The sequence below is a fragment of the Ahaetulla prasina genome, chromosome 4, assembly GCF_028640845.1.
Source record: "Ahaetulla prasina isolate Xishuangbanna chromosome 4, ASM2864084v1, whole genome shotgun sequence".
NCBI lineage: Eukaryota > Metazoa > Chordata > Lepidosauria > Squamata > Colubridae > Ahaetulla > Ahaetulla prasina.
Window position 1 is genome coordinate 12,230,827 of NC_080542.1, and position 27,003 is coordinate 12,257,829.

General features: G+C 45.4%; 1 protein-coding gene across 1 annotated transcript in view; it reads right to left on the reverse strand.

Moving 5' to 3' along the window:
- Window positions 1–27,003, reverse strand: part of PLOD3 (procollagen-lysine,2-oxoglutarate 5-dioxygenase 3) — a 67,150-nt gene that overhangs the window by 17,691 nt on the left and 22,456 nt on the right. Inside the window, exons 2-12 of the mRNA XM_058182178.1 lie at window positions 22,916–23,007; window positions 20,704–20,840; window positions 18,189–18,352; window positions 16,659–16,771; window positions 14,442–14,505; window positions 11,024–11,121; window positions 9,129–9,230; window positions 8,494–8,625; window positions 5,190–5,311; window positions 814–918; window positions 566–691 (exon numbers count right to left, since the gene is read on the reverse strand). Of these exons, the coding sequence (XP_058038161.1) occupies window positions 566–691; window positions 814–918; window positions 5,190–5,311; window positions 8,494–8,625; window positions 9,129–9,230; window positions 11,024–11,121; window positions 14,442–14,505; window positions 16,659–16,771; window positions 18,189–18,352; window positions 20,704–20,840; window positions 22,916–23,007 (1,255 nt within the window). The remainder of the gene's footprint in view (window positions 1–565; window positions 692–813; window positions 919–5,189; window positions 5,312–8,493; window positions 8,626–9,128; window positions 9,231–11,023; window positions 11,122–14,441; window positions 14,506–16,658; window positions 16,772–18,188; window positions 18,353–20,703; window positions 20,841–22,915; window positions 23,008–27,003) is intronic.

Genomic DNA, 27,003 nt, shown 5'->3' on the forward strand with positions numbered 1-27,003 from the left:
GCAAAAGCCATCTTCTCACCCAACCATCCATCTGCTTAAAGTTCCCATTTACTGTTGTGACTCCAACCCCCGAACCTGGCCCCATGCCCGAAAGTGACTCCGAGAGTGAGGGGGAAGGGCTGGTAAGGCTTATCTCGGGAGCACCGATTCCTTTGGCTCAGCTCCAGGAGCCAGAACCAGACCAGTCGGAGGACGTAATGAGGCCATCATCCCCTGATTCCTCCCTTCCCCAGGCTACGCCTTCAGACCTAGCTGATAATAATAATCAAGCTTGGCTTGACCTGTGCTTCAGTAGATTAGAGAGGCGGCGTCATCAAAACGAAGGGTGGAGCAGGAGCCCCACCCCACAGTATATATAAGGAGCTTTGGGACTGCTCTCACTCCACAGGAAGCAAAAGTTTAGCTGAACCGTTTCAAAAAGAGCTGAAAGTCTTGCTACGTGAGTCATTTGTTTGAACTTTGGCAGGCAGCTGCGATTTCTCTGCCAGGACTGATAAGAGCCATGAATCCACTGGCTGGAGGTCAGCTCGTGGGTCTGAAGTGGGGAAGGAGACAGAACACTCACATTCTCTTGCCTTGCACCAATTCCACGTAGTCCTCTGAACGGGCGTAATACTCATCGGGGCTCAGGGCTCCCCAAAAGTTGGACCAAAGTTTGCCAAAGCGAGACACCATGGGAGCAATCACGTACCTGGATAGGGCAGGGGAGAGTAACACAGAAATCAGGAGCGCAAAAGCCAGAGGGTGGGAGGAGAAGTGATAGAGCCTGCAGCTTGGCCGAGAGCTCGGGGTGGGCGTGGAGCTATTGCTTACTTGTTCTCCTGCATAAGTATCTGCAGGATTTCGGGATTGGTCACCACCACGTCAGCATCGAGGCTAAAGTAATAGTCGCAGGTGGGATCCTGTCGGCACAGATCCCTGGGATGCCAGCAAAAAAAAAAAAAAAAAGGAAAAAGAAAGAAGATGGATTAGAACTCAAACTTGGGAGCTTTAAGACAGGCGGACTTCAACTCCCAGAATTCCCCAGACAGCCATGCTACCTGGGGAATTCTGGGGAGTTTAAGTTCGCTCATCTTAAAGTGGCCGAGGTTAAGAAACACTGGATTAAAACCAAGGGTAAAATCCAAAAATTTTCCCTACTGGTTATGTGGGTGTGGCTTGGTGGGCGTGGCAAGGGAAGGATATTGCAAAATCTCCATTCTCTCCCCACTCCGGGGGAAAGGATATTGAAAAATCTCCATTCCCACCCCACTCTGGGGCCAGCCAGAGGTGGTATTTGCCGGTTCTCCAAACTACTCAAAATTTCCGCTACCAGTTCTCCAGAACCTGCTGGATTTCACCCCTGATTAAAACATTGATCCTTTGCTGCCCATTTCTCTCTGCCAACCAAACACAGGAGACCTTGTACCGGTAGTCCTCGACTTAATGGCCACAATCGAGCCCCAAATTTCTGTTGCTAAGTGAGATGTTTCTTAAGTGAATTTTTATTTTATTTATTTTTATTTATTTATTTGAATTTATATCCCGCCCTTCTCCGAAGACTCAGGGCGGCTTACAATGTGTTAAGCAATAGTCTTCATCCATTTGTATATTATATATAAATTCAACTTAATTACCCCCAACAATCTGGGTCCTCATTTTACCTACCTTATAAAGGATGGAAGGCTGAGTCAACCTTGGGCCTGGTGGGACTTGAATTTGCAGTAATTGCAAGCAGCTGTGTTAATAACAGACAGACTTAAGTCTGTTGAGCCACCAGAGGCCCCGTTTTACGACTTTTCTTGCCACCGTTGTGAAGTGGATCACTGCAGTTGTTAAATTAACAACTTTAATAGCCTCAAGCAAAGCTTTCTTGGTTGAATTTCTGCCTGGCCGTGTAGGGGGCAGGGAGATACGATGCCAGGACTGTTGAAAATGTGCCTTGGCATTTCTACTTCTGCTTCTGGCAACCTGTTCCCTTCCCCATCAGACACACCCACGCTGTGCTTTCCTAACCGTTCTAGATAGCTGAATCTGTCATTTCTCACACTACATTTATCCCAAAGCAGGGGTGAAATCCAGCAGGTTCTGACAGGTTCTCGAGCCGGTAGTGGAAATTTTGAGTAGTTCAGAAAACTGGCAAATACCACCTCCGGCTAGCCCCAGAGTGGGGTGCGAATGGGGATTTTGCAGTATCCTTTTCCTGGAATGGGGAGGGAATGGGGATTTTGCAGTATCCTTCCCCTGGAGTCGGAGGGAATGGAGATTTTGCAGTATCCTTCCCCTGGAGTATGATGGGAATGGGGATTTTGCAGTATCCTTCCCCTGGAGTGGGGAGGGATAGGGGATTTTGCAGTATCCTTCCTCTGGAGTTGGGTGGGAATGGGGATTTTGCATTATTCTTCCCCTGGAGTGGGGTGGGAATGGGGATTTTGCTGTATCTTTCCCCAGGCGTGGGATGAGAATGGAGATTTTGCAGTATCCTTCCCCTGGAGTGGGGAGGGAATGGGGATTTTGCAGTATCCTTCCCCTGGAGTCGGGAGGGAATGGAGATTTTGTAGTATCCTTCCCCTGGAGTGTGATGGGAATGGGGATTTTGCAGTATCCTTCCCCTGGAGTCAGGAGGGAATGGAGATTTTGCAGTATCCTTCCCCTGGAGTGTGATGGGAATGGGGATTTTGCAGTATCCTTCCCCTCGAGTTGGGAGGGAATGGAGATTTTGTAGTATCCTTCCCCTGGAGTGTGATGGGAATGGGGATTTTGCAGTATCCTTCCCCTGGAGTGGGGAGGGAATGGAAATTTTGCAGTATCCTTCCCCTGGAGTGTGATGGGAATGGGGATTTTGCAGTATCCTTCCCCTCGAGTCGGGAGGGAATGGAGATTTTGTAGTATCCTTCCCCTGGAGTGTGATGGGAATGGGGATTTTGCAGTATCCTTCCCCTGGAGTCAGGAGGGAATGGAGATTTTGCAGTATCCTTCCCCTGCCACGCCCACCAAGCCACACCACGTCCACCAAGCCACGCACAGAGAACCGGTGGTAAAAAAATTTGAATTTTACCACTGTCTCAAAGGTGCTTTTTCAGGAGGCAACTGGACTTTCTTGTATTTTTTTTTTTCTTTTGAAGACGTTTCGCTTCTCATCCAAAAAGCTTCTTCAGCTCTGACAGGATAGTGGATGACTTGAGAATCTCTACAGACTTTTAGCTATACAATTTGGGAAGAAAACACTTTGAATGGTGTGGGAGTAGGGATGGATTTCCAGAGGGGGGAAAATGGCACACTACAGGAACCAGGAGCTCTACTCAGGTGAGCTGGAGGATAGCGTCATGCGGCGACAGCCAAAAAAGCTAATGCAATCCTAAATTGTATTAACAGAAGGATATACTCAAGATCAAGGGAGGTACTAATACCATTATAAAGCCTGCATCCAATTTTGGTCACCACACTATAAAAAAGATGTTGAGACTCTAGAAAAAGTGCAGAGAAGAGCAATCAAGATGATTAGGGCACTGGAGGCTAAAACATACGACTTACAGTTGCAGGAACTGGGCATGGCTAGTCTAGTGAAGACCAGGGGAGACATGATTTATTTATTTATTTATTTATTTTATTTACATTTATATCCCGCCCTTCTCCGAAGACTCAGGGCTGCTTACACTATGTTAGCAATAGTCTTCATCCTATTTGTATATTTATATACAAAGTCAACTTATTGCCCCCAACAATCTGGGTCCTCATTTTACCTACCTTATAAAGGATGGAAGGCTGAGTGAACCTTGGGCCTGGTGGGACTAGAACCTGCAGTAATTGAAGGCAGCTGCTGTTAATAACAGACTGCATTAGCAGTCTGAGCCACAGAGGCCCTTATTTGATGGGCTGCCCCAGAGAGGAAAGGGTCAAGCTATTTTCCAAGGCACCTGAAGCAGGGGTGAAATGTAAAATTTGTTACTACCGGTTCTGTGGGCGTGGCTTGGTGGTGGTGAGGGTAATGTGACTGGGTGGGCGTGGCCAACTCTTTTTTTTTTTACTTGTAAAAGCATTTTTTCTTCGGCCAAAGAGGTTATCAAAAAATGCTTTTAAAAGCCTGTGATGATCAGGCAACTCATCTGGGATTGCCAGAGGGGGAAAAAAAGCTTTTAAAGAGTTCTGACGATCCCAGCTGAGTTGCCTGATCGCCAGAACTTTTTAAAAGCTTTTTTTTTTTAACAGCCTCTTCGGCCGAAGAGGTTGTAGAAAAAATGCTTTGAAAGGGTTATGACGATCCCAGCTGAGCCGTGCGATCATCAGAGGGTTGTTGTTTTTTTTTACTCTTAAAAGCATTTTTTCGGCCGAAGAAAAAATGCTTTTAAAAGTAAAAAAAACCAAAAAAAACCTCTGATGATCGCGCGGCTCAGCTGGGGCGGGGCAGGGACAGGGATTTTTGCTACCAGTTCTCCGAACCACCTGCCACCATTGCTATCGAATTGGGCGTTCAGGTCCGAACCGGGAGCATTTCACCCCTGACCTGAAGGCCAGACAAGGAACAATGGATGGGAACTGAACAAGGAGAGATTCAACCTGGAAATAAGGAGAAATTTTCTGACAGTGAGAGCAATCCACCCATGGGGCAGAAGTTGCCTTCAGAAGTTGTGAAGGAGCTTCATCACTGGAAGTTTTCAAGAAGAGACTGGACTGCCAACCGTCAAAATGGTGTAGGGTCTCCTGCTTGAGTGGAGGACTGGACTAAATGACCTACAAGGTCTTTTCCAATTCCGTTAATCTGTATCTGACGCAAATAAACCTCCAGGTGCTTCAACGACCCTCTAAAAAGGATGGAAATGACCAGCTGTCTGCAAGGAATATAAATCCTTCCGTTTCCCACTACCGTATCAGAGCTGAAGAAGCTTCTTGGATGAGAAGCAAAATGTCTTCAAAAGAAAAAAACAACGAGAAGAAAGTCCAGTTGCCTCCTGAAAAAGCACCTTTGGCACAACCATGACTTGAATGACTGAATACACTATTCCGGGAGTCTCCAAGCTTGGCCACTTTTAAGACTTGTGGACTTCAACTCCCAGAGTTCCTCTGGGAAAGTTGGCTGAGGAAATCTGAGCAAAGCTGGCCGAGGAATTCTGGGAGTTGAAGTTCACAAGTCTTAAAGTGGGCAAGGTTGGAGACCCCTGCACGATTCAGTATTCAATTGAATTGAAGGATGGACACTATTATTTACTTACATCGCCATATCTCGGGCTTCTCCTTCACTCAGATCTTCCTCCGGCCCTATTAGTTTGATGGTGTCAAAGGCCTTGCGAAGTTGATCCCATTCAGCTTGGATGTGCGGCTCGTGGTACACCTCCTGGCAAAAAATGTCAGACAGGTTCATTAGTGTCCCTGGGCAGCCAAGATGGAGGGGGAAGCTCAGGGTTTGAGGAAAGGAGGTGCAATGGCGTATTTCCACCTCTCACAATACTAGACAAACACAGTATCAACAGTAGAAACCTTCACATTTCTAGGTTCTACCATATCGCAAGATCCAAAATGGACGGCTAACATCAAAAACATCACCAAAAAAGCACAACAAGAAGGATGGAAAGGGGGGAAATGGAGAGGAAGGGGAAGAAGAGAGGAGTGGGGAGGGAGGAGAGGAAGTAGAAAAGGGAAGGAGAGGGAGGATGGGTAAGTAGAAGAAGGTAGAGAAGAGTAGAGGAGAAGGGAAGATTAAGTTAAGGAAGGAAGTGGTAAACGAGCAGGCCCGAATAGGTAACAAATGAAAGTTAAAAGGTAATGAATAAATGACTGTACATTAAATATGATGATAGAAAATGGAAATAAAAACTTTTTGGGGGAAAAAAAAGCACAGCAAAGAATGTTCTTTCTGCGCCAACTCAGGAAGCTCAAACTGCCCAAGGAGCTGCTGATCCAGTTCTACAGAGGAATTATTGAGTCTGTCATTTGCACTTCTATAACTGCCTGGTTCGGTTCTGCAACCCAACAAGAAAGACACAGACTTCAGAGGATAATTAGAACTGCAGAAAAAATAATTGCTACCAACCTGCCTTCCATTGAGGACCTGTATACTGCACGAATCAAAAAGAAGGCCGTGAAAATATTTACAGATCCCTCACATCCTGGACATAAACTGTTTCAACTCCTACCCTCAAAACGACGCTATAGAGCACTGCACACCAGAACAACTAGACACAAGAATAATTTTTCCCCCAAAGGCCATCACTCTGCTAAACAAATAATTCCCTCAACGCTGTCAAACTATTTACTAAATCTGCACTACTATTAATCTTCTCATTGTTCCCATCACCCATCTCCTTCCATTTATGACTTTAACTTTATTGCTGGTAATCTTTATGATTTATATTGATATTGATTGTTCCTAATTGCTTATTTGTACCCTATGATTATCATTAAATGTTGTATCATTAAGTGTTAAATTGTACCCTATGACTATTGTAAGTGTTGTACCTTAGAATTCTTGATGAACATATCTTTTCTTTTATGTACACTAAGAGCATTTGCACCAAGACAAATTCCTTGTGTGTCCAATCACACTTGGCCAATAAATTCTATTCTATTCTATTCTATTCTATTCTATTCTATTCTATTCTATTCTATTCTATTGTATTGTATTGTATTGTATTGTATTCTATTCTATTCTATTCTATTCTATTCTATTCTATTTTAGGAGAGAGAAAAGAAGAGCCACAGAATACCATAATGATTTGCAAACCTCGGCAACTTGAAGATGTGTGGACTTCAACTCCCAGAATTCCCCAGCCAGCCCTATGGCTGGCTGGGGAATTCTGGGAGATGAAGTCCACAAAATCTTGAAGTTGTTGAAGTTGAGAAACTAGGCCAGACAATGGTCAGATGAGAGAGACAGTTGATCCTGCACAAGCAACAGGATATGGCGGACATCTCAGAAATCCCTCACTCTTCGAAGAGCTTTGGTGGCGCAGCGGTTAGAATGCAGTATTGCAGGATAGTTCTGCCGACTGCCAGCAGTTCGATTCTCACCGCCTCAAGGTTGACTCAGCCTTCCGCCCTTTCCAAGCTCGGTAAAATGAGGACCCAGATTGTGAAGGGTGATATGCCGATTCTGTAAACCACTTAGAGAGGGCTGTAAAGCACCGTGAAGCGGTACGGAAGTCTAAGTGCTATCGCTATTCTTCTATTGTAAATGTGAGGGAGTGTTGTGACCCAGGCCCCAGTAGGTACTAGGAAACTCTTGTCAGTGTAAAAACAAACTTTATTCAAACAGCTGAGAATTACTCCATTCTCAGCGTAGTTCTAAATTAAAGCAAATTCCTCCCAACACAAATTCCTCAGTCCTATCACCAACCTTGGTCCAATTAGGCAAAGTGCCAAAGGCCTTTCTTGGCAAAAAGTTCAGAAGACACTGATACAAAATAAATTCAAGAAGATGAAGCTATTAATGTTGTTTTCCGGCAAAGCCCAAATGCCATTGCTGGTCTTTTAAGCCTATGGGAGGGGCCAATCATCTCTTGGCCCTACACCCAAGTCGTCCTCTCTGCTTGAGCTGCTCTTGCTTTCTGGCAGCCCTTCACATGCGTGCATTAGGAACAGGCTCCTCCTGTTCCTCTACCTCACTATTGTCAGTCTCTGGAGGCTCTGGAGTTCACACCTCAGCCTCCGAAACAGAGCCCTCATCAAGGCTTTCCCCAGCCTCCAGGACTGGCCCACGCTCTTCCTCAGCCTCATCGCTGTCCGACTCCATTGCCAGCCCCGCAGGCTGCTGGCGGACCACAACAGGGAGGCAAGCTGCACTTTCTACCAATGTAACCTTATACTAAAACAGAGCGAGGACTGCTCCTGGGTGTGCCTTCCTGTCAGGACTACCTCGCCAGGTTGACCGGAAGACAGCGGAAATAAGAGGAGGGCTCTTAAACCTACAAGCCCCTCCTCAATTCTCCTCCTGTTTAACCACATTACATTCCAGCCAGTCGAGACTTTCCTACAAGCAAGAAATATTCGATTGCTTGAAATTTCAAAGCTCTGATTTGAATTATTTTGTATTTTATATTTTTGCGGACAGTCTCCGTTTGCCGAGGGTTCTTTTTTTTTTTCCCTGTCCCTTTTGAAATTCTGTTTCTGTACTTAATTATAAGTATGCTAAGCCTGGTTATTGGGCATTTTTAACATTTTTTGGGGGGGGAAATCTCCGCAGAATTCAACTAACTGGGAGACAGGGAACTAACATCTGTTGCCTATTCATTCCTCCCCCCCCTCGGGAATCCAGAGTTACAACCTCTGCAATAGATACTATGTCCAGCTGTGGATCTCATTCCAGCGACATAGAGCTGAAAAGCCATCCGTCTCAAGGAAATTACTGAAATAAATGAAGCCACAGGGAGGAAGTTGAGCAATCCCAGAAGTTTCCCATAACATAATGGCCCTCTAGATTTCTGGGAAAACCATTCTTATCGTCCCCCCAGCTGACAGGCCCATGGCTTGATGGGAGTTGCAGTCGAAAGTCAAGACGAGTTGTTTATTGGCTCCACTCACGTGGTTGTGAATGAAGAGCCTGAGGTGAGAATAAGGGTAGTCCAAAGTCAGAAGACGCTGAAGAAACTGAGGCAGGAACGGTATAGGCTTTTCAATAAAGACACCCAGCAGGACTCGTGGATATGACTCTTCCTGGAGGACAGAAAAAGAGATCTATGCGTTAAAGCTCTCTACTCAAACCTTGGCAACTTTAAGACTTGTGGATTTCAACTCCCAGAATTCCCCAGCTGACATGGCTGACTGAGGAATTCTGGGAGTTGAAGTCCATAACTTCTTAAAGTTGCCAAGATTGACGATCCCTGACTTAGATTCAGGGGTGAAATGCTCCTGGTTCAGACGAACCGGTAGCAATGACAGCCAGTGGTTCGGAGAACCGGTAGTGATGGGGGCTCGAGGCTCCGCCCACTCGGTCATCATTACTTCCTGGTTTTAACCAAGAAGTAACCTGTTTTTTAGTCTCTGCGCATGCACAGAAAGGTTTGCGCATGCCCAGAGGGTTGGTGCGGAAGTGCGCATGCACTTCCGAACCGGTAAGGAAGGTAAGTAGATTTCACCCCTGTTTAGATTCCTACCAAAAGCCGCCTGGCTCATATTCCTCCCCTATTCTAGCTCCACCAAGATTCCCAAAGACTCACTGGTACGTCCGACAGATCCAGGAGGTCATCATCGCACACTTCGCAGCCCCCCTCGTATGTCCAGCCATTGGGGATGTAATTCCCCAAATAATTCAGCTGTAACTGCATGGAGAGAAGAAAAAAGTCAGTAGAAGACCAAATGAAGCTCAGTTGCACGAATACTTCCGAAACTGGATTCCGCTTTAGGGCTCTTAACAAGTCAGCAAGGAAGGAAGTGAAGTTGAGATCTTTGGAGAACAATGGTTATCCGAAGAAAAGAGCAGCTTTGTTTCGCTTCCCACTCTCTGAAGAGGTGGAAACTCAATACCAACTTCCTAAGTAGGCAAGTACGCACAACCATTTAGCTAGGGGCTGAAGAGGTAGAAGATTATATTGTTCGATTCCTGTTTGTATAAGGGGGCGAGAGATAAGTACCTTGATACACATGTGGCCCAGTGGGAAGCCTATATTAAAACAACATACCTCATGTGTGGCCAGAATCTGAAAACAACATTTAAATACAGACAATTTCTTACTAAAATGGTCCGACGGAGATCAGCATCTTGCGGTAAATTGAAGGGGTGATACAGAAATGCAATTTTATGTCATCTGGTTCTTTCTCACATATGTATGTATTAAATTACTTATTTGATTCTAGAACTATTGTATTTTTACCCTGCTCTCATTTTAAATCGTTTGTTTAGAATTTTATTGGTAATATGTGTTTGAACCTGTACTTTGATATGGCCTATAGCAGTGATGGCGAGCCTTTTCAGCACGCGGAAACATCTCGTGCGCGCTCTTTGGGGCCGCGCTCCAGAAAAGCCAGACTTCCGGGTTCTAGCACGCATGCGTACCCGACAATCAGTTGGCTGGCGCACATGTGCACACTGGCTTTCGGCATTACCCGTTGCGTGAATGGATTGTGCTCCGGAAGAGCCGAACTTCCGGGTTCCAGCGCGCCTGCGTGCCCAACAATCAGCTGGCTGCCGCACATATACACACTGGTTTTCGGCATGGCCGCGTGCACGAAGGACAGCTGATCGTTGTGCGCACATGCATACCAGAAACCCAGAACACAAACAGGCAAGGCTGCGTGTGCTGGGCGACATGGTTTCACGTGCCACTTTGGGCACGCGTGCCACTTTGGGCACGCGTGCCATAGGTTCGCCATCACGGGCCTATAGGCTAATCTATCTATCATCTATCTATTATTTATCATGTCTATCATCTAACTCTATCTATCTATCTATCTATCTATCTATCTATCTATCTATCTATCTATCTATCATCTATTATTTATCATGTCTATCATCTATCTATCTATCATCTAGATCTATCTATCATCTATCTATTATTTATCACGTCTATCATCTGTATCTATCTATCTATCTATTATCTATCTATCATCTATTATTTATCATGTCTATCATCTATCTATCTATCATCTATATCTATCTATCATCTATCTATTATTTATCCTGTCTATCTATCTATCTATCTATCTATCTATCTATCTATCTATCTATCTATCTATCATCTATTATTTATCATGTCTATCATCTATCTATCTATCATCTAGATCTATCTATCATCTATCTATTATTTATCACGTCTATCATCTGTATCTATCATCTATCTATCTATCTATCTATCTATCTATCTATCTATCTATCTATCTATCTATCTATCTATCTATCACCTACCTACCTACCTACAGTATCTATCTATCTATTATTTATCATCTCTCTCTCTCTCTCTCTTTCCCTCTCTATTATTTATCATGTCTGTCTGTCTCTCTACTATGCAACCTGTTCACAGGATTTTTGAATAGACTCAAAAGTATATAAACTTTTGTGCAAATGTAAATTGCGTAAACATTGTGCAAATGTAAATTGTGAAAGGGGACAAGTTACCTTGGTGGGTCCATTGCCGTGGATAACCACAGGAAGGGTATCGTATGCAACGTTTCGGGCTCGCACCCGGGTCTGCTCAAATTTCAGCACCACCTCTTCTGCAAAACCGGGAAGAAAAAAGTAAAAATGAGCCAGTTTGGGGGCGTGGTTAAGTTGCTGGCCTAGAAACCGGGAGATTTGTTATGTGATTTCTGGTCCTCCTTTAAGCACAAAAGCCAGCTGATGACTTTGGGCCAGTCACTCCCTTTCTGTCCTGGGTTGTTGATATGGGGAAAATAAGAAGCAGGAGTATATAGCATTTAGACTTATATACCGCTTCACGGTGTTTTACAGCCCCCTCTAAGCGGTTTACAGAGTCAGCATCTTGCCCACCAACAATCTGGGTCCTCATTTTATTGACCTCGGAAAGATGGAAGGCTGAGTCAACCTTGAGTCTGGTGACATTCGAACTGCCAAATTGCAGTCAGCCGGCAGTCAGCAGGAGCCTGCAGTACTATGTTCTAATCACTGCGCCACCACAGCTCCTATTATTATACTATAAATGGGTCCTATTATTATACTATACTATACTATACTATACTATAAAGGGATGCGGTGGCTCAGGGGATAGAACGCTGAGCTTGTCGATCGAAAGGTCGGCAGTTCAGCGGTTCAAATCCCTAGTGCTACTGTGTAACAGGGTGAGCTCCCGTTACTTGTCCCAGCTTCTGCCAACCTAGCAGTTCGAAAGCATGTAAAAAATGCAAGTAGAAAAATAGGGACCACCTTTGGTGGGAAGGTAACAGCGTTCCGTGCGCCTTTGGCATTTAGTCATGCCGGCCACATGACCACGGAGACGTCTTGGGACAGCGCTGGCTCTTCGGCTTAGAAACAGAGATGAGCACCGCCCCCTAGAGTCGGGAACAACTAGCACATATGTGCGTGGGGAACCTTTACCTTATACTATACTATACTATGCTATGCTATGCTATGTATGCTATACTATGGTATTATAGTATATACATATACTATTACATGTACAGTATGTAATACAGCTATGCATTAAATAGCTGTCCACTGTGTGTGAGTTGGGCAGCTATGCAAATTTGTTTAATAAATAAACAGGGAACCCAGGTTGATACGGAGTTGAACAAGTGGCTACTTGTGTTTGTTGTATATATATATATGGTATATATATCTTAGGTGTGTGCACTAAGGGTTTTAGATTGTGTAGTTTTAATGTTATAAGCTGCCCAGAGTCACCATGTGTGAGTTCAGCAGTTACATAAATTTGTTTAAAAAGTAAACGGATGGGGGAAAACAGAGATAACAATTAAATAAAACGATGATGATGTTAGAAATGGATTCATCGTGTTAATTTCTTCTAATCTAGAGATCTATAGATTCCTCTACATCTAGAGACAAAGACAACAGGAGTACTGTCTCTCATTCTCTACCGTGACCATGGCTTTAAGATTTTGGTTACCACCTTTAAAGCGCTCCATGGCTTAGGACCCGGGTACTTACGGGACCGCCTGCTGTTACCTTATGCCTCCCACCGACCCGTACGCTCACACAGAGAGGGTCTACTCAGGGTGCCATCCGCCAAACAATGTCGGCTGGCGGCCCCCAGGGGTAGGGCCTTCTCTGTTGGAGCTCCTACTCTTTGGAACGAACTTCCCCCTGGTTTACGCCAATTGCCTGATCTTCGGACCTTTCGCCGTGAGCTGAAAACACATTTATTTATTCAAGCGGGACTGGCTTAAAAGTTTTATTAAATTTTATTGGGGCTATGTATGAATTTTAGGGTTTTAAAATTGACTGTTTTAAATTTCGGCCATTTATATAATTATGCTTGGTTTTAAGTTTTTTGTTTTAATGTGTATATTGTATGGTTTTATTACTTGGCTGTACACCGCCCTGAATCCTTTGGGAGAAGGGCGGTATAAAAATCTAAATAAAACTAAAACTAAAACTAAACCAGTTCTGGTATTCTGAATCCACGAGGTATATATCAAAAGAAACTGCTGGTTATCCATAGTGGATGTTCTTTAAGCCCGATTAAAGCCTTATTAAATCATAACAGCCTTAACCAGAGGTAGCTGTGGTATACATCTGTGTGCAAATGATAAAACAAGCAACAAAACACACCAACACTAACTTCACCTTTTGGTTATGTGCATTGTGATGTTGCGAGCATGTACATGGCATAGGACCGGGTTACTTACAGGACCACCTGCTGCTACCAATTGCCTCCCATCGACCAGTGCGCTCCCACAGGGAGGGCCTCCTCAGGGTGCCGTCGGTCAGACAGTGCCAACTGGCGACCCCCAGGGGGAGGGCCTTCTCTGTGGGGGCTCCTGCCCTCTGGAACGAGCTGCCTCCAGGGATACGACAACTCCCCGAGCTCCGCACCTTTCGCCGCAAACTAAAGACATTTTTATTTCGTCGCGCAGGGCTGGCCTAATAGTTTTAATGGGGTTTTTTTGCTAGAGTTTTTAATCTTTTTGCCAAATTGAATTAGTTTTTTAAACAAAATATGTTTTTAACTTTTGTATTGTTTGTATTTCTGTTTTATTTGGCTGTAAACCGCCCTGAGTCCTTCGGGAGAAGGGCGGTATATAAATTAGAATAATAAATAAATAAATAAATAAATAAATAAATAAATAAATAAATAAATAAATTAATTAATTAATTAATTTGTTCGTACTTTTATACCGCCCTATCTCCCTAGGGACTCAGGGCGGTTTACAGCCAAATAAAACATATATATATATACAGCATAAAACATTAATTTAAAAAACTTATTAAATAGGCCGAATATTTAAAATAGAAATATAAATAATAAAACCCCATTAAAACCAGATTTAAAATTTAAAAATTCTAGTCCAGTCCTGCGCAAATAAATAGATGTGTCTTAAGCTCGCAGCGGAAGGTTTGAAGGTCAGGAAGTTGGCGGAGTCCTGGGGGAAGTTCGTTCCAGAGGGTGGGAGCCCCCACAGAAAAGGCTCTTCCTCTGGGTGTCGCCAGTCGGCATTGCCTGGCCGACGGCACCCTGAGGAGTCCCTCTCTGTGAGAGCGCACGGGTCGGTGAGAGGCAATCGGTGGCAGCAGACGGTCCCGTAAGTAGCCCGGCCCTATTAAATAAATAAATAAATAAATAAATAAATAAATACACAAGGTTGGTGATTGCCTCGTGCCATTAGAATAGTTGCTTTGATTAAATTGTCCGGATACCCCTGATCTCCTTCATTCCGCTCTAGTTGAGTTTTCAACTCCACTGGTGTTTCTCAAGGCGACAAGTCTTGTATTTTGAGATCTCCAGGTCACAAAATTTCCCAAAGATCATCTCCTCCCTTCCTGCTCCTTCAAACCACCTTTCTTCCTCTGCCAGACATATTTTTGCAGATTCTCCTCATTTGGAGCACCATTCACTTACCAATCGCCCCATTCAGGTTCTGGAAGATTTTGGACGTGTGATCCAAGGTGATCCCATATTTTTCCTATAAAAACAACAGGGAGGAACTAAGATCAGAGTAACCTTTCCTTACACAATCCTCCATGCTCAAGTTACAAATCAGGCCCTTTGGGAGGGACACTGTTCTGACCTAGGCTTCCCACGAGCATGAAGCAGACTCCATCCCAACAAAAAACCCTTTTTATTGAGTTATGGTGAATTATTCTCATTCACATCCAGCAAAATCTTTCAAGGGAGAATTTACAGTCACAGACCTTACCTGGCTTGGAGAGCTGCCAGCCTGATATTTTCAAAACTTGGCCAAGAGTCTTGGAGAGTCACAAACCAATTAGGTGAATTAATTGTTTCCTGCAAACTCCACTCCCCTTTCGCTCCTCTTTTATTCTCTCTGGGAAGGGCCGTTCATCGTCCACCTGTGGCCTTACTCCCAAGTCGACCCTTGTTCTTTAGCTGTTCCCTTCATCTGGCAACTCTGCACATGCGCACCCAGGGAATAGGCTCCAGCTGTTTGTCTGCCTCACTGATATCTGACTCCGAAGGCAGGACAGTTATAAAGCAGGTCACCCCTGTGACCAATCTGATTTTACGACCTTTTTTTTTTTGGCAGTTGTTAAGCAAACCCTGCAGTTGTTAAGTGATCCAATTGTTCATTATAGAGGAATTTGGCTAAAAACTAGAAGTAAAACTAAAAAATGCTGTTAAAATACGGTCATGTGCCTTGCAAACAGCCACTAAAGTGCCTAAAATCTGGTCATGTGATGGGGGGGGCAGCCATTGAAACTTCAGAACTGGGTCTGGTACAACCTTTTCATCTCTAACATCCAACATATTGAGTAGAAGAGAAAGAGTGGCTGGTGGAAAAAGGGCCGCTCTAGGATGGAACTCATTGCCAAAGCAATACAGATCACCCTGCCCACATTCTGGTCAACTGAGCCATGTTTACTATTGCCTTCCTGGCCAATGGGGAAAGAAGCTAGTGACGTCATGAAACCTTGCCATTAACTCTGCATATGAGGATTCATGGGATATCCAATTCCTGCCATCTTAATTTCGAATGGTTGCTAAGCAACTGAGTTCCCTTCCCGACCCCTCTAGCAGAAACTGGATAGCCCATGAGTCCTCATGCACCAGATTACTCGCAAGGCTTCATGACATCACTAGCTGCTTCCCCAGGAAGAAAACAACAAACATGGCTCAGCCCCTGCAGTTGACCAAAATCTATATTGCTTTGGCAATGAGTTCCATCCTAGAGCGGCCCTTTTCCACCAGCCACTCTTTCTCTTCTACGCAATATGCTGGAGGCTAGAGATGAAAGGGAGAGAAACTGACCGGATTTGGCTGAACTTTTAAACAAGACTGGGACAATTTTAAGCCCGCTCCAGTCCAGGGGTGAAATGCTCCCGGTTTGGACCGGATCGCGGGATCCGGTAGCGATGGGGGCAGGTAGTTCGGAGAACCGGTAGCAAAAATCCCTGCCCCCCTCCACACCACCCACGCCTCGCTGTTCCTCTTCTCTGTCCCTGAAGCTCTCGGTGGTGATATAGCTGCAAACGGCCTTAAATGACTGCTGTGGCGCTTCAAAGGGCCGCACTACAGCTGATCAGTGCTGTAGGCGGCTAGTAGACTGGTGCCTCTATTTTTAAAGAAGGTAGACCGGTGCCACCCAAAAAAAGGCAATTGGTAGACCGGTGCCTCTATTTTTAAAGAAGATAGACCGGTGCCTCCCCAAAAAAAGCAATTAGTAGACCAGTGCCTCTATTTTTAAAGAAGGTAGACCGGTGCCTCCCCAAAAAAACCAATTAGTAGACCGGTGCTTCTATTTTTAAAGAAGGAAGATCGGTGCGCTCCCAAGTTTTGTATACTTTTATTATTTTAATTATTTATTATTATTGACCATGCCCATTCAGTCACCTGACCACCAAGCCATGCCCACCAATTAAGCCACGCCCACAGAACCGGTAGGGAAAATTTTTAGATTTCACCCCTGCTCCAGTCGCTACATGGATTCAATAAAACCCTCTGCGGGAACAGCGCTGTTGGAGAGGCGACGTCAGAGTTTCATAAGCCATTTTAGCGAGTGGGGAATGAAGCACAAATATTTTTTTTTAACAGCGGCAGGACTGTAACAGTATAAAAGTGACTACAAAAAACACAAAGGGAGTTTCTCCCAGCACTCACACGCAAGGCAGGATCCAAGTAAACGCGTGTGTAAAACAGCTGGTCGTCATCGTCATCCTTGTACTTCCACAGCTGGACAATGCGGTTGATCACGGGGGCATAGCCAATGAATCCTGGAAAGCAGAAATGTGCAATGTATTTTTAGGTGCCGGGTAGTAGCGTTAAGGACTAGAAACTTGTAAACTTTTTTTAAACTCTTAAAACAAGTGCTTATAAAATATTACACTTCTATACTTGGAGAAGATTGGAATTTAGCTTACAAAACTGCCAGCTAACTAAATTCTCAGGTGCTTTTTAGCCGTTTCACCTGATCTACAATTACTTGTGATCTATCAAGATGGGAATTATGTTGCCTGGTTCCTTTGCTTCCTGGACTCTTTGACTTATTCCCTTGCCCCGCTGGACTTCTTGCTTTGAAGCCATTGTGCTAACAGCCTTTTGCTGGAGTATTCGCAGCCAGAGGCTGCTGGAGGCATGTGTGCGCGTATGTGAGCATTTTGCTCCAGGATTTGCCATAAACATGGGAGCCTTTGGGGCAGGGGTGAAATCCAGCAGGTTCTGACAGGTTCTGAAGAACTGGCAGTGGATTTTTTGAGCAGTTCGGAGAACCGGTAGTGGAAATTTTGAGTAGAACTGGCAAATATCACCTCCGGCTGGCCCCAGAGTGGGGAGGGAATGGGGATTTTGCAGTATCCTTCCCCTGGAGTGGGGAGGGAACGGAGAGTTCACAGTATCCTTCCCCTGGAGTGGGGTGAGAATGGAGATTTTGCAGTATCTTTCCCCTGCCATGCCCACCAAGCCAAGCCACACCCACAGAACCGGTAGTAAAAAAATGTGGATTTCACCACTAGTTTGGGGGAAAATTGGCACACTAAAGGGGCATTTTGAACTACCAACTGACTGTAATAATAAATAACAGAGTTGGAAAAGACCTTAGAGGTCTTCTAGTCCAACCCCCTACCCAGGCAGGAAACCCTACACCACTTCAGATAAATGGTTATCCAACATCTTCATAAAAACTTCCAGTGTTGGAGCATTCACAACTTCTGGAGGCAAGTTGTTCCACTTATTGATTGTTCTAACTGTCAGGAAATTTCTCCTTAGTTCTAAGTTGCTTCTCTCCTTGATTAGTTTCCACCCATTGCTTCTTGTCCTGCCCTCAGGTGCTTTGGAGAATAACTTGACTCCCTCTTCTTTGCAGCAGTCCCTCAGATATTGGAACACTGCTATCATATCTCCCCTACTCGTTCATCATATGTTTTAGCCTCCAGTTCCCTCATCATCTTTGTTGCTCTTCTCTGCACTCTTTCTAGAGTCTCCACATCTTTTTTACATCGTGGCGACCAAAACTGAATGCAATATTCCAAGTGTGGCCATACCACACTGTGTTGCCTCTGTGCCTTGCCCCGGCTCATCACACAGAACTGAAATCCCACCACATCCGTATTGGCACAAAACAGGGTCTTCCTTGCATGGGATTGGGAGTTGCCCTGATTCCACCCTCACCCCACGGCACCCCGAGCCCTTTACCTCCAGAGTTTAAGAAGCGCTTTCCATAGGTGACCGGTGGGTACTTTTCAGCCAGGGACCACTCCGGCCAGCAGAAAATTTCTGCTGAGAAGACCAGGTTGCTCTTAAACTGCAGGAACTTCCAAAGAAGTTCAATGGGACTTCCAGCCAGGATCACATCATAGCTAGGTGGAAAGGAGAAGGCACGTTCTGTTGTGACCCAGGCCCAAGTAGATAGTAGTAAACACAATCAGTTCAAAAACAGACTTTATTAACAGAATTTATTAGAATTAACTCATTCTCAGCGTCGTCCAAACTAAATCAAAGCAAATTCTTCATAACACAATTTTTCAGTCTTATCACCAACCTTGATCTAATTAGGCAAACTGCCAAAGGCTTTTCTTGGCAAAAGTTCAAAAGCAGAAGACGCCGACAAGAAATAAATGCAGCAAGACAAAGAGCAAGGCTATCAACGTTGCTTTCCGACAAAGAGCCCAAATGCCGTTGCTGGTCTTTTAAGCCTTATAGGAGGGGCCAATCATCTCTTGGCCCTATTCCTGAGTCGTACTCTTTGCTTTAGATGCTCTTGCCTTCTGGCAGCTCTTCTCATGCATGCATTAGGAACAGGCTCCTCCTGTTCCTCTGCCTCACTATTGTCAGCCTCTGGAGGCTCCGAAGTCCACACCTCACTCCCTGATGGCCCTGGCCCCATCTCTGCCTCTGACACAGAGCCCTCATCTGGGCCTTCCCCAGCCTCCAGGACTGCCCAATCTTCTTCTTCAGCCTCATCGCTGTCTGACTCCGCAGGCTGCTGATGGACCACAACACATTCTGAGTTAGTGCTTGAAACAACGGTTCCTCTCTAGAAACCATGGAAATGGTTGGGATAGGCAGATTGAGAACCCACTCTGGCCCAGCTTCAACTTATGGGCTGTGGCTTGCGGGCCACACAGGATGGACTTTGTATTAGCTGCAATATGGTTTTTGTAGTACTGTTCCCCTGGCTAACCAACATGGGTTTTCTTGTGTTTTAAAATTTGCTTTTTCGGATGTATTGCTACTAATTTGCCACAATAAGTTGAAACCTTCAAGAAAAGCCTCTCCCTTAGAAACCAGGACTAATGCAGGAAAGCATTTAATATGTTGTAGATAAAAGTTTTGTTTTCAGCTATTTTTGAGCCTCCATGAGCAAAGCGCCGAGTGCGTGTTACCTATACCCATTCTGATGGGGTTTTTTTCTTCCTTTGCCAACGTTTCTTTTATAATTTTATTCAAAATGGAATGCTATAATATTGGATGCTTTAATTCTGGTGTTGCAACTAGGGAGATGGTTCATTCTAAACCAATCTGTCAGAGTGCATACAGTGTGGCTATGTGAAAAAACCCAGGAGCCAATACAGTAAACAGAGGTTTGTATTTAAATAGTGGACTTACCTACAAAGAATATATACCCGTGATGGCGAACCTATGGCACACGTGCCACAGGTGGCACACGTAGCTATGTCAGTGGGCACGCGAGCTCCACTCCAGTTGTTTTTCCGGCCTTCCGGGCCCACCAGAAGTAGAGAAACAGGCTGTTTCTTGCCTCCAAAGGTTCTCGGGGTGGTGGTGGGGAAAGCCCTTTTTTCTCTCTCACCTGACTCCAGAGCCTCTCTTGGAGTCTGGGGAGGGCGAAAACGGCCTTCCCCATCCTCCCCAAGGTCCTCTGGAGGCTCAAAACAGCCTGTTTGCCAACTTCCGGTCCCACCGGAGCAAATACAGGTAGAGAGGCCCTGGAGGCTGGGGACAGCAAAAAACGGGTCTTCCAGTCCCACCAGAAGTTGGCAAATGGGTCGTTTTTCAGCCTCCGGAGGACCTCTGGAGGGGTGGGGAAGGCCATTTTCACCCTCCCCAGTTTCCTAGAAAGGCTCTGGAGCCAGGTGAGAGACAAAAACGGGCCTACCAGGCCACTGCGTGTCAGGAGCAAGGGGAGGGCGGTCACGTGCGCATGCGTGGGAGTGGGGCACATAGAATTATAGGTGTGGGCATGCGCGCGCGTGACCCCTCCCCTCCCCCCTGGCACGCGATGGCAAAAAGGTTAGCCATCACTGATATATACAGACAGGTACTTTAGTTAAAACTCAAACAAACAGCAAACTGCAATTACAGCACGGAAGCACACACGGAGAGATATGGCCCAACAAGGCCTCTTCTTCTTACAGGCTCTTAAAGTGATATCAGCCCAAAAACCTAGCTGACTCATTCCTAGTATTACATCATCATAGCAGCTAGTTAGCTCTTAGATCATTACCCTGACACAACCAACTTTTACTTTGAGGTTCTTTATTGTGCTTCCTATAAAAGTAAAGCCACATTTTGGGGTTCCCCTTTTTCACGGGGTGACCCCTTTTTATCAGACTATTTTAACTGAAATCGCTTTTAAATGATCTTCTGACTTGGTTGTGAGGCAGAACCTAGAACCAGATTAGGCCAACAGGAGAACATCACCTCGCAGATTGTACTCTTATGGATCCAGCCCAAGATTGATCAGCCTTACCTATCCACAAACATGACAATAAGATCCTCTTCATTTGCATATTTCTTCATTTCAGCCTTCAGCCATCGGACCTTCTGACCTCCGCCGACCGTCCGGGCAACATCACCTCCTTTCCAATCTTCACCGAGTCCTAAAGTCTTGGAGAAACATTAAGACAACTGTTCAGACAGATGAGGGGAGGGGCTGCCAACAAGGAAGAGGGAGTCAACCTATTCTCCAAAGCAACCTGAAGGCCGAACAAGAAACAATGGATGGAAACTAAAGAAGAAGAGAGCCAATCTAGACCTAAGGAGAAATTTCCTGACAGTTAAAACAATTAAATAATGGAACAAATTGCCTTCAGAAATTGTGGGTGCTGCAACACTGGAGATTTTTAAGGGCCTGGACAACTCTTTGTCTGAAATAGTATAGGGCAATGATGGCTAACCTTTTTGCCATCGCGTGCCAGGAGGGGGGACAGGGGGGTCACGCACATGCGTGCCCACACCCATAATTCTATGTCCCCCGCCCCCGCGCATGCACACGTTACCTCCTCCACTTTCCCCACTCCTGGCACACGATGGCCTGGTAGACTGTTTTCGGCCTCCGGAGGGCCTCTGGGGAGAGGGATGGGGGGATGGGAAAGGCAGTTTTCACCCTCCCCAGACTCCAAGAGAGGCTCTGGAATCAGGTGAGAAAGAAAAACGGGCCTTCCCCACCATCCCCCGAGGTCCTCCAGAGGCAGGAAACAGCCTGTTTCCCTACTTTTGGTGGGCCCAGGTGCGCCGGAGCTGACCTCACGTGCCCACTGATATGGCTATGTGTGCCACCTGTGGTACGCGTGCCATAGGTTCGCCATCACAGGTATAGGGTCTCCTGCTTAAGCAAGAGGTTGGACTGGAGGACCTCCAACTTCTGTTAGTGTTGTGTCTTGCCCGCTCTCACCGCAGCCGGGGCCTTCTTATCTGCTTCCGAACGCTGAGGAATGTCCTAGTATGCCTCCCGGCCCCAGCCCTGGCTCCATGCCTAGGCAGGCTGAGGAGGAGGAAGCACCTCCTGGCCCCAGCCCTGGCTCCATGCCCAGGCAAATGGAGCAACTAGACCCCTCCCCCTCCCCCACAGCATGTGAGCCTGAGGAAGGTCAATTACCAACAGCTGCCGACTGGAGTGACCCTCACTTCAGAAGAATTGATAGGCGGCGGCGTCAGAAGGAAGGGAAGGGCAGGCCTGGATAAGTGCTGAGTCATGGAGCCACACCCCATGGCCTATATAAAGGATCTGCTTTCTGGCATTCTCTGAGTCAGGCAAAGTCGAACATATCTTGCTGAAGTCACTTTCTGGTCTCCTGCCTGCCTTGAGGACTTTGCTAGGACTTTGGCAGAGCTGCAGAGGCACACCTGATTCGGATTTCCCTGACCCGGCCGTCAGCAGAGGAGTGGGACACGACAGTTAGATATCATTTTATTTTTTTAAAAAAATCCTGCTCTTCCAGTTTGAAATTCAGATGTTCCTGCCCAGGGACATGACAGGTTACACAACGGCTTCTCCTACAATGCTGAATGTTCCACCCATCTACCAACCATTCTGTCCTTGAGGTGGCCTAGATGTTTGAGGACTACAATTCTCAGCCACTGTAGATCCTTAGGCTAGGATTCTTTGACCTGTTCTCAGGGGTGGACTGCTGGGGGTTTGCAGGGGTTCGGAAGAACCCCTAGCTAAGATTCTGTGCAGCTTGGAGAACTCCCAAATCCCACTCCTAGCTGGCCCCGCCCACCCTGTCCCGCCCCTCCCCACACAGCCCGTTTTGGATGCAGGTAAGTGCAGGGCGCGCGCAGAGGCTCGGGGAGGGCAAAAAACAGGCCTACCAGATGTTCGGGAAGGCCGAAAATGGACCTGTTTCTGGCCTCCAGAGCCTGGGGAGACCGTTTATGCCCTCCCAGAGGCTCGAACAAAGCCTCCGGAACCCAGGGAGGGCAACCACCACCCCTATCATGGTGCAGGAGGCTGATGAGGCCACGCCCACCATGGCCACGCCCACCCAGCAACCGGGCAGAGAACCCCTTGCTAAAAATTTTGAATCCCACCCCTGCCTGTTCTCCAAAAGCTACCCTACGTATTGCAAAAAAGCAGCAAAAACAGAGCTGAGATTAACCCTTCTAGTCGGGTATGTTCCCACCCACCCCAGCCACCCCCCACTTCTCTTCCCACCCACAATAATATAGAAAGTACACACCTTGACGGTGTAGTTGAAATATTTGGTAGTTCGTAGAAAGCGCCGGTAGCCCTCTGTTGTCTCCGTGGCAGCTGTCAGGACCAGGAGCTTCCCTGCAAACCGCAGGGCAACAGAGGAATTAGACAAGGGAATTCAAAATGAGAAAACAAGAGAGGGAAATCGAAGCATTGTTTTTAGATCTATCCAGTGGTAAGTTCCACATATTCTTACCACCGGTTCACCGCCCGCGCGCACGCTCGTTTCACGCACACGCCTTCTGAGCATGTACCCAGCCTTTGGCACATGCGCTTTGCTCACGTGTGTGCCTTTGCACATGTGCCCAACCTTGAAAACATTGCTAAATAGGACAGCATTACATCCGGGCGGGCCCATCCGCAGTTGCCGCTATCGGTTCGCCCAAACCGGTGTGAACCGGCTGAATACCACTTCTGGATCTATCCATTTCTTCTTCTATCAAGCCCAGGAGGGCAGGTTTAGAAAAATTCCCCAAATATTTCAAATTCTTCACTATTTAGAATAGAATAGAATAGAATAGAATAGAATAGAATAGAATAGAATAGAATAGAATAGAATAGAATAGAATAGAATTTTTTATTGGCCAAGTGTGATTGGACACACAAGGAATTTGTCTTGGTGCATAGGCTCTCAGTGTACATAAAAGAATGATACATTCATCAAGGTACAACATTTACAACACAAATGATGATCAATATATCAATATAAATCATAAGGATTGCCAGCAACAAAGTTACAGCCATACAGTCATAAGTGGAAAGAGATTGGTGATGGGAATGATGAGAAGATTAATGGTAGTGCAGATTTAGTAAATAGTTTGACAGTGTTGAGGGAATTATTTGTTTAGCAGAGTGATGGCCTTCGGGAAAAAACTGTTCTTGTGTCTAGTTGTTCTGGTGTGCAGTGCTCTATAGAGTCATTTTGAGGATAGGAGTTGAAACAGTTTATGTCCAGGATGCGAGGAATCTGTAAATATTTTCACGGCCCTCTTCTTGATTCGTGCAGTATACAGGTCCTCAATGGAAGGCAGGTTGGTAGAAATTATTTTTTCTTATTTAATGCACAGGAAGCTAAAGTAAATTGTTTAATTGCTTTCTCTCCGTATCTGAAGATTTAAATTACTTGCAAACACTGAAGTTGAACTCAATGTCAACTGGAGAAATTCAAAAGTGCTCTTTTCCTTTCAACTTTCTAAGACAGATTCTTCAATCTCTGGGCTCAGATTTCATCCAACGTCCCATATTTTTCCTTCCAAAAGCCGCACTAAATTCAGATACACCGAGTTTGCATAAAGGGATACAGGAACCTCTCAGAACTACGGAACAACCATTCTGTTAGTGATCATTTGAAGTTACAAGGCCGTGGGGGAAAAGTGACTTATGACCGTTTTTCATACTTATGACCATTGCAGTGTAGAAAGTTAGCACCCACCCCTCTCCTCTCAGAATAAAGTATTTTGAGAAATGTTAAAAAGGCAGAATATTATATTTCCCTGGATGAGAAAGGGAGAAACATGCTCTTAAATGACAGAAAGCAGCCCCCACCCTCTTTAATAGTCCACAGCCGATATCAGCACTTAAGAGATAAAGAGAGAGATAGCTCTATTCATAAGCAAATACCTTCACTCAAGATCCAAACCAGGGCAAAGCCATTAAGCCTTAATAGGACTTGCCCAAAACCCTTTCAGAACACAAGCCACTTCATGGTGGGTTCTAACCGGTGTTACCACCGGTTCTTTTTGCGCATGTGTTTTGTGTGAGATCGGTGCACGCATGCTCGGATGGTGGCCAGAGCGAACCTATTCGCTGTCACTTCAACATCTCCGCTACCGGCTCTCCCAAACCGGGGAGAACCGGTAGCAACCCACCACTGATCATCTCAGTTGCAACAAACCCCCACCCCCAGCAACCTCAACCAAACCTGGAAGCTCAGACAACACCTAGGATTTGTACTTTGCCTATAGAGCCAGATATGACCCCTACATGGCCCATGGGAATCTGACAACAGTCAATAGAATACATGTTCTTGCACAGGAACAGGAAGCTCAAGAGCAAAGAGCCCAAGAGAAGGTATAAAAGTCCCTCACTCTCAACATGCGGTCAACTGCACCAGAACCACAAACCCATGAGATTTTGCTTCATTGTTATACCATCTATCCAATCAGCCTCCAGCCTCCAGCCTCCAGTTTGTCTCCAGTGCCTCGCTCCTGGCTTGGAACTGAACCAGATGGATATTTCTCCCAACAGCAGCATCTCGTGAAGCAGAACACATATGGTGCACATTTTTACAACATTTAGATTACGAGTGGAAGTTCGCCTCTGGGATGGTCTAATTAGTTCCCAGCATTGTTGGTAGACTTATAAAAAGGGTAGGGATTAAGGAGGCTAACATGCTAAACCAGTGTTTCTCAAACCTGGCTGGCTGGGGGATTCTGTTGTGGTCTGCCAGCAGCCTGTGGAGCTGGCAACAGAGTCGGACAGCGATGAGGCTGAGGAACAGCGTGGGCCAGTCTTGGAGGCTGGGGAAAGCCTGGAAGAGGGCTCTGCGTCAGAGGCAGAGGTGGGGCCAGGGCCATTGGGGAGTGAGGTGCGGACTCTGGAGCCTCCAGAGGCTGACAGTAGTGAGGCAGAGGAACAGGAGGAGCCTGTTCCTAATGCACGCATGAGAAGAGCTGCCAGAAGGTAAGAGCTGCTCAAGCAAAGAGAACGACTTGGGAGTAGGGCCAAGAGATGATTGGCCCCTCCCACAAGGCTTAAAAGACCAGCAACGGTGTTTGGGCTTTGCTGGAAAACAACATTGATAGCTTCGTCTTGTATTTATTTTGTATCGGTGTGTTCTGAACTTTTGCCAAGAAAGGCCTTTGGCAGTTTGACTAAGGTTGGTGATAGGACTGAGGAATTTGTGTTGGGAGGAATTTGCTTTAATTTAGTTGAACTATGTTCGAATAAAGTTTGTTTGTTTTTACACTGACTGAGTTTCCTATTACCTAATGGGGCCTGGGTCCCAACATATTCTGGGAGTTGAAGTCCACCCATCTTAAAAGTTGCTAAGGTTGAGAAACACTGGTCTAAGCTTTCAGCCAGTTGTAAGAAATGTGTGGTGCGAATCTTGCTGTTGTTTAACCTGTTGACTATTGTATCTTCATATATACAACGTACGGCAGTTCAAATTGGGTTGCAAACAGATGTAAAAATTTATAAATTTTGGGCAAAGGGAAGAGTTATTATTGCTGTGATATATTTGTCAATATTCAGCCAGGGAAGATAGTATGTGTTTTTGGGTTGTTTTTGTCCTTTTAATTCATTTTATGAAATGCTCTTATTGAGACTGGTGCAGTGGCTTAGAGGTGGAGCTCTCACCTCACAATCAGGAGGCTGCGAGTTTGATCCTAGGTAGAGGCAGATATTTCTCTCTCTGGGCACAACGAGAATAATAACTACTGAACAAAACTCCACATCGGCAACAGGATGGGCATCCGGCCATTAAACACTCCACTAGCTCCATTCAATTGCCCAGACTCCACCCCCATAAGGGATTATGGGGTCATTTTAAACAACATGATGATGATGATGTAATGCTCTTACCTAGTTTTGTTTTTGTTCAATTCTTTTTCCTTTGGATTTTGTATTTTAATCTTTTAAATAAAATAAAAGTTTAAAAGTACACAAGTCCAAACTTTATTGTTGTTTAACTTGTTAACTGGTGTTTTTTTTCTCCATATATAAAATGTACTATAGGTCAAGTATTTTACAGTATTGAATAAACAATGGACTTGATTCGCATAGAACTTTTCGGCTGACTGATTATAATAATTTCATATGACGGGTAATCGTTTTTTTCAACCTTTGTTTGGCCCAGAGGCAACCTTTTGAATAATGTTCAGGTCGCAGGGTATCACATATAAACAATGCGCAAAGTACAAACCCTTCGCACAATGCAATTCACTGTTCATCTTCACAATCTACGTCTTATGTAATTTACAATAAAAACAATGTGCCAGGCTGGCAGCTTAGCAGCGGCATGTAAAAAAACTCCCACCAGTGTGAGTGTCCGCTTTACATAATGTGTGATTC